Raw genomic sequence first — 6,691 nt, 5'->3', positions numbered from 1 at the left:
CCTGACACCATACAGCAGGAGAGCGTGTGGAAGTATTTCAACAACTGAGCCATCTGAGCTGAAATCTCTTTCACTCTATGGGATCTGGGCCCCTGTTTCTTCCTGTCCCATGTATAACAGCCAGAAACACTGAATTCAAAGTCTTCACTCAAACACAAGTTATTGGGCTCAATACAAGGGGGGGGGGGACATTTAATGATCTGTGAGAGGAGGACAGACTAGATTGTCTAATGGTTCCTTCTGGTCTTAAAATCTATGACTTTATGAAGAGTGTCTGTGTCCCTATTTATTCCACGCTAGGTTTCGGGGAAGGGGGGAATTGCTGCAGAGAGAAAGAGCTTTTCAGCACTTCCAGTCTACTGTGGAAAGAAGCTGCCCTCCCGTATGGAGGCGTGGAGCTTCACGTCCCTGCCAGTCCCTTGGGCCCAAGCAGACTATTCTGATGTGATGAGTGAGACAACAAAGGAGAAAAATAAAATGTAAAGAGTTAAACTCCTGCAGTCCAAAGACTTCGTGGAAGCTGTGTGAAAGGTGTAATGGTGAGACAGCATAGCTCTATGCCTAGAGCACAAAGTGAGGGGCAAAGGGTGCTGTGATATAGAGGTGGCCATGCAGTTATGGTGCTGGTGTAGTTGGGCTCTATGAGGCTGAGTGTTTGAATAATACTGAACCTGCAAGGGGGCTCTCAGACAGAAGCCCAGAGCTCACCCCTAACCCTGCACAGCTCAGCCCCCATCTAAACTAACCAGCTCAGAAATGTCCCCTGGAGTCAGACAGGCCCTTGCAGGGCTGAGTGCATTTACCTTGCAGGGTGCATGCATCCCAACACCACACACTGTATAGGGGCAGGCAGCATGCAATGTCTTTTCTGTTGCTGTGTTTGTGAATAGCAGAGCTGGTCCCAGGCAGGCACAGCTGCTTCTCTGGCCACTAACTGGAGGATTGTAATTGTTTTGAATACAGCCACAGACTGTGAGTTTGATCAAGAATCCTACACGCCTCCAGACCAAGCAAAAATTCTCAAGACTAGGAATTTCTGTGTTCTGGATCCAGTCACTCACAGGAGAGTCCAAACTCCACAGACGCAGCAGGGGCTTATCACAGAGCAAAGGTCATGCAACGCAACTAGCTACATGCCTATGAGCAGAATAGAGCTCAGAATCCGCCCTGCCATGTGACCAGCTGGTAGAGAGCCTTGAACAATGGCTGTTGTGCTTATGGCTTTAACAGTGATCTCATGCTCCATCAGAGTCAGGGCCGGAGCTTGGAAGAGTTTGCCCTGACACTGTCAGGCAGTGTCTGGCTCCAGCACCCCCACTCCCTGCCCACCTGGCCTAGCTGAAGAGAAGCCTCATGTAGCCATTGTTTAAGATGTCAAGGAAATCACTTCTTGCATCCAAACTGGTGCAGCCCCCTCACCCATCTTCTGGCATGAGTCTGGGGTGGTAAGGGGCTAATAGAGTGTACATAGAGCCCATGCTAAGGGGGGAGAATGGGGCACACTGGTAGGGGAGTGTGGGGGCTACACAGAGCCCCTGGCACGCAGGTGGGGGTAGGGAAGGAGGAGTGTAGAGAGGCCCTGACATAGAAGGGGATGGCAGGGTGGCTTACTGGGAGTTTGTGGGGAGAATGGAGAGATCATAGAATCACAGAATATCAGGGTTGGAAGGGACCTCAGGAGGTCATCTAGTCCAACCCTCTGCTCAAAGCAGGACCAATCCCCAACTAAATCATCCCAGCCAGGGCTTTGTCAAGCCGGGCCTTAAAAACCTCTAAGGAAGGAGATTCCACCACCTCCCTAGGTAACGCATTCCAGTGCTTCACCACCCTCCTAGTGAAATAGTGTTTCCTAATATCCAACCTAGACCTCTCCCATTGCAACTTGAGACCATTGAGATGCCAGGAGCCGCTACTGTGTGCAGTGAGCTCTGCCTGCAGACGCAGCAATGTGGTCAGCCCTCTAATCTATAAGGGTCCCCAAAACTGGGACTGGAGCCTTCAATTGTATTTGAGACTGAAAATAGGAGCCAATGGAGCACACACAGCACCAAGGTAATATGTTCTTAGTGCTATTTGTATAACAGGCAAAGTGAGACGATTCCTTGCTGCTTTATAGCTTATGCTTGACTCGTTTCTATATGGCCTTCCCTTTTAGTCCCAGATAGACACAGCAAACTGGACAAGCCCCAGTGCCAGGACCCAGGGGCATGGTGGTACAAGGACCTTTCACAGTTGGTGAAGAGGTTGGGTGGAAGGAGAATTTGTAATTGGGAACGAAGGCTGGGCTTATGGGTAAGTTTCCCAGTCTAGATCCCTGTAGTTGTAGGTTCGGGTCCTGCCTCTGATATAAATTCCCTGTGTGTGTGACTGGGAGACGTCACAAGCTTCTCAGGTTTCAGTTCCCTACCTGTAAAATGGGGCTAATAATGCCCAGCCTTACAGGGGTTGTGAGGGTGTAGCCATTACTGTCTCTGAGGTGTTTAGATACCATGAGCCAGAGTCTCTGTGTCAATGAAGTAGGAAAGAGGGGGCCAGCTGGGAGCCCAGTTATGGCTCCCTAATGTGCTGGGTGGTCCCCTGGGGCTGCGCTAACCTGTGTAAATGGAACTTGAACATGGGTCCCAAGTTGTTGTCCACAACTGAGCATAGCCATAGCATAACACATACCTGGCACCCCCTCCCTCCATGGCTCTAGCATGCCCCTCTGTTTCCCAGCACAGCTCCTATGGTGGGTAGCGTAGGCGCACCCCATGCTGGTTTTTACACCCACTGAGGCCTCTCACATGCTGGGAATCTGCTGATGGAGCAATGCAAGTGGTTTCTGCTTACAGTGCAAAGACTCTGCTCAATAGCTAAGCGGGGGGTGGGGGAGGTCCCTAGCCAGAGACAGTGAGGTGTCAGGGAAGGCCAAGGCAGGAAGGAGCTGAGGGCTTGTTTGCATAGTCAAGTCCAGAAGATTACGTAGCTTCCCCTCTGCACCCCACATGCTTTAAGTATGTGTTCGAGTAGGCGGGTGCGCACCAAGACTATAGAAAATGCATGCAGAATCGCTGAGTCTTAGCCCTCACGCGCACATTGAATACCTGTCTCTCAGGTAGAGGGAGCTCTATCCAAGGAAACTCTGGGGGCAGGGGGCACGGACACATGAGCACTAACCATTAATTTTATGTGGTGCGGTGTCTGGGGGAACGTGAGACCCTTTACTATTATCCTGGGCGGGAATCCAGGCTGAGCTGATGGCCTGAGACAATGATCCAAGGGAAGTGTGTTGGTGGCTCAGACCAGGGATTGGGGTGACGGAAAGCACAGCCAATTCAGCAGTTACTATTCATTGTTTCATTTTTCCTCCATTGGTTGGGACTAGACTGTAAGAGTTAAGCCCAGGACCCAACCCTTTGCTGACAGTCTGGGCTGGAGAGCCAGTTGGTGACAAGAGGCAGCTGCTGCTGAGGGAGCATGTGAGGCTGGGGCAGTGAATGGGGCTTTATCACAGCATGGGACCTGCCTCTGTCCGTGCTGCCAGTGCCCAGCTGCAGGCACAGTCCTGCTGAGGAATGCACAGGGACACTTGAGCAGTCTCTGGGCTCAGCAGCCCTGCAGCCATTGAGTCTGGAGAGACAGAAGACCCACAGCGGCAGAATCACCCCTGAGACAGGCTTCACTGAACAGGGATGCCCAGATGCACCAGTGAGTGGAGCCTCAGCATAGGTGGGGGGGAGGTCCCCTGGCCTGTGCCACAGGGTGTGAGTTTCAGCGAGGAAGGTCTCTGACCCTGCCCTGGGGACTGTATGGGGAAGGGGGTATTTGGGAGCAGGGGCTTTGTTCAATTACACTTTGTTCTTTTCTGGCCTTTTTCAGATGAAATAACTAGGACAAGGAGGGGGCTGGAGGACTCAGTACCAGCCACTCCCCATGACACTCTGGAGGTGCGTCAGCTCACCGCACTGGACACCGCAGATCAAGCTCTGTTATCCTGCCTCTCAGCCATAGTCCTTCCTGGCGCATCCCCTGGCGTGCAGCCCGTAACTCTCTAGGGGATGCAGTGATGGGCACCCCTGCTGTACTGGAGCTCTGACATTAAGTGGCCACAGGGCATCAGAGGGCAAGAACACGAGCTGCCTGCCTCCCAAGGAAATGTCACAGCCGTCACAGCTGCTGTGGCTTTGACCGCCCCGGCCAGGGACCTGGCGCCGTCTGTGTGATCATCGCAGCACCCAGCCTAGAGGCCCCTCAGGCACCCACCATGCCCGAGCTGGAGCAGCTCCGTGTGCCCAGGCCCCCTGCGGATGCTGGCCGTATTCAGAGGAACATCCTTGAGGAGCATGTCGAGCTGTGGTGGTTCAAGGACCCTAAGAAATCCATCTTGTGCTATGGGGTGGCCGTGGTGCTAATTCTGGCCTGCGGGACAGGGGGCATCGTCCTCCTCTATAGCACCAGCAGCCGATCCGGGGAGTGGCGGCTGGCTGTGGGCACCACGCTCTGCCTCCTGGCCTTGCTGGTGCTGCTGAAGCAGCTGCTGAGCTCTGCTGTCCAGGACATGAACTGCATCCGGAGCCGGAACCAGATTGAACTGCTGAAGAGTGGTGGCTTTTCAGACTGTGTGGTGCTGCTGCTCAGTGCCCTGGTGCTGCTGGTCTGTGGCGTGGTCCTCACTGTCCTCTCCACCACAACCATGCAGCTCAGCGCCTCACGGCCTCTGGCCAGCATGTTCACCAGTGGTGTCATCCTCATGACTGCTGGGGCTGCCATGCTACTCTGCCTGCTGCTTTACATGCTCAGCATCTCCTGCTGCCCAGTTGCTCCCAGGAGCTTGGACACAGGTGACATTAGCATCTTCACCATCTCCAGCCGGCTCTCTGGGAACCGCCGGCTCGCCACCACCTCCAGCATGGCCAACCTGATCTAAGGCCTGGGCAGGGCCAACATGCCCTTCAGTATGGCAAATGTGTACTGACCCGGGGGCAGGGTAAGGCCATGCCCGCCACCCCTTCAGCATGGTGAAGCTAATCTTAACCTGGGGAAGAGCTGAAATTTGAGTGTTGCCTTGACCCAACTGCAGATCACTGAAACGGACTGGCATTTGCACTTTACTCAAGCCAGTCGGCCTGAACCCTGGCAAAGACAAGGCGGTTCCTGGATTGATTTGATTTACCTGGAACTTTACAAGTAGGACACTGGCCATATTTTATTTTTTACCTCAGCAAAGTCTCCTGTGGTATTTACTGTCCATCCCTCTGACACACCGGGGTCCATGCTCTGAAGGACGAAGACGAAGGTGAGCATGTCCTGGCCCTGTTGAGAAGCCCTTGCTGCTCTGAGGAGATCCTGAAGTGTTTGGCACTAAAATAGTCTATTTCTCATGTAAGAGTCTTGCGATCCACTGGCTGGCAGGGCTATGGCTGTATGGTGGAGGAGTCTCCTATAGCTCTGGGGTAGAGCTGCTCCTTGGGGATCCAAGTCCTAGGATTGTTTTCTAACAAGCTGTGCCACTGTGAGCCTGTGCATGTGTCTCTGAGACGCCAAGCCTGCTATGGTGATCTGTGCAAAGCTTCCCTCCAGCAGCGCAGCATGGAGCCATGTCCCCACCGCTAGAAGGGCGAGCAGCCTGCTGTGATCGTTGATATCTGACAAAGAGGGGGATGTCAGCCCGAGCACCTTGTTGCCTGCTGGGTGTGAGTGCAGAGCTGTGTGCATGTGCATAGCCATATGCGTGACCGTGGGGTAGGGTGACCAGATAGCAAGTGTGAAAAATTGGGACGGGGGTGGGGGTAATACGTGCCTATATAAGAAAAAGCCTAAAAAATTGGGACTGTCCCTATAAAATCGGGACATCTGGTCACCCTACTGTGGGGAGCTGGCACTGGGGAGGGATAGTGCATGTAGATAGCAGTGCAGATGGGGTGGATACATCGGTGTGAGTGGCACAGATGAGTGCAAGTGCTGGATATGTGCAAAAATGCATCTGTATGTGTGATGTCTTTTTGTGTTTGAGGGGATGTGTGACTGGTCGGCAAATTATAGCTGTGTAGTAAGCACATGTATGGCTTGATTACAGTGAACGTATATTTGCAGCCCTTAAGCAGGGCCCACGCCCCCCCAGCCATTCTTTAGATAAACTAGACAGATTTCGCGGTCTCAATCGCTCCCCTAAACTTGTCCCCTCTACCCCTGATGCTCTTCTTTGAAATCTCTTCAATTTGCAGGTACTCTTTGGGGGGTTGTAGTTCCTGGAACTGAGCGCAGTATTTCAGGAGCAATTGTACCAGAGCCATATAGAGAACTATTCCCGCCGTACTCTGGAACGATACTTCTGGGTGCAACCCCAAACCATGCTGGCTGATAATGCCATGAGATCATAGTGAAAACTCCTGTATGACCTGATCTGTTATCACACTCGGTCTCTCCCAGCTCTCTCCTTACCACTGAACCACTCTGTGATGTTCTGCCAGATTAATTACTTGCATGTATCCAGGCAAACTCTCATTTTGTTAGTCCCTACCTGGGTCTAAGCGCTGTAGGTCCCTCTCTGTCATTTCTCCAGCCAGGACCGGCTCCAGGCACCAGCTTGGCAAGCAGGTGCTTGGGGCGGCCACTCTGGAGAGGGGCGGCAGGTCCAGCTATTCGGTGGCAATTCGGTGGATGGTCCCTCACTCCCGCTCGGAGCGAAGGACCTTCCACCGAATTGCCGCCG

The 6,691-nt window shown here is 53.1% G+C and overlaps 1 protein-coding gene across 1 annotated transcript; it reads left to right on the top strand.

The window, feature by feature from the left end:
* The first annotated feature begins 4,243 nt into the window (after positions 1–4,243).
* On the top strand, positions 4,244–4,906 carry TMEM125 (transmembrane protein 125). Its single transcript, XM_024209553.1, has one exon. It carries the CDS (start codon positions 4,244–4,246, stop codon positions 4,904–4,906), a length of 663 nt encoding a protein of 220 aa, XP_024065321.1.
* Positions 4,907–6,691: the final 1,785 nt, after the last annotated feature.

This window comes from Terrapene carolina, unplaced genomic scaffold (genome assembly GCF_002925995.2).
Source record: "Terrapene carolina triunguis isolate 2854851 unplaced genomic scaffold, T_m_triunguis-2.0 Scaffold110, whole genome shotgun sequence".
NCBI lineage: Eukaryota > Metazoa > Chordata > Testudines > Emydidae > Terrapene > Terrapene triunguis.
Note: the sequence above shows the minus strand (reverse complement) of the source record. Positions and strands in the feature narration are given on the sequence as shown.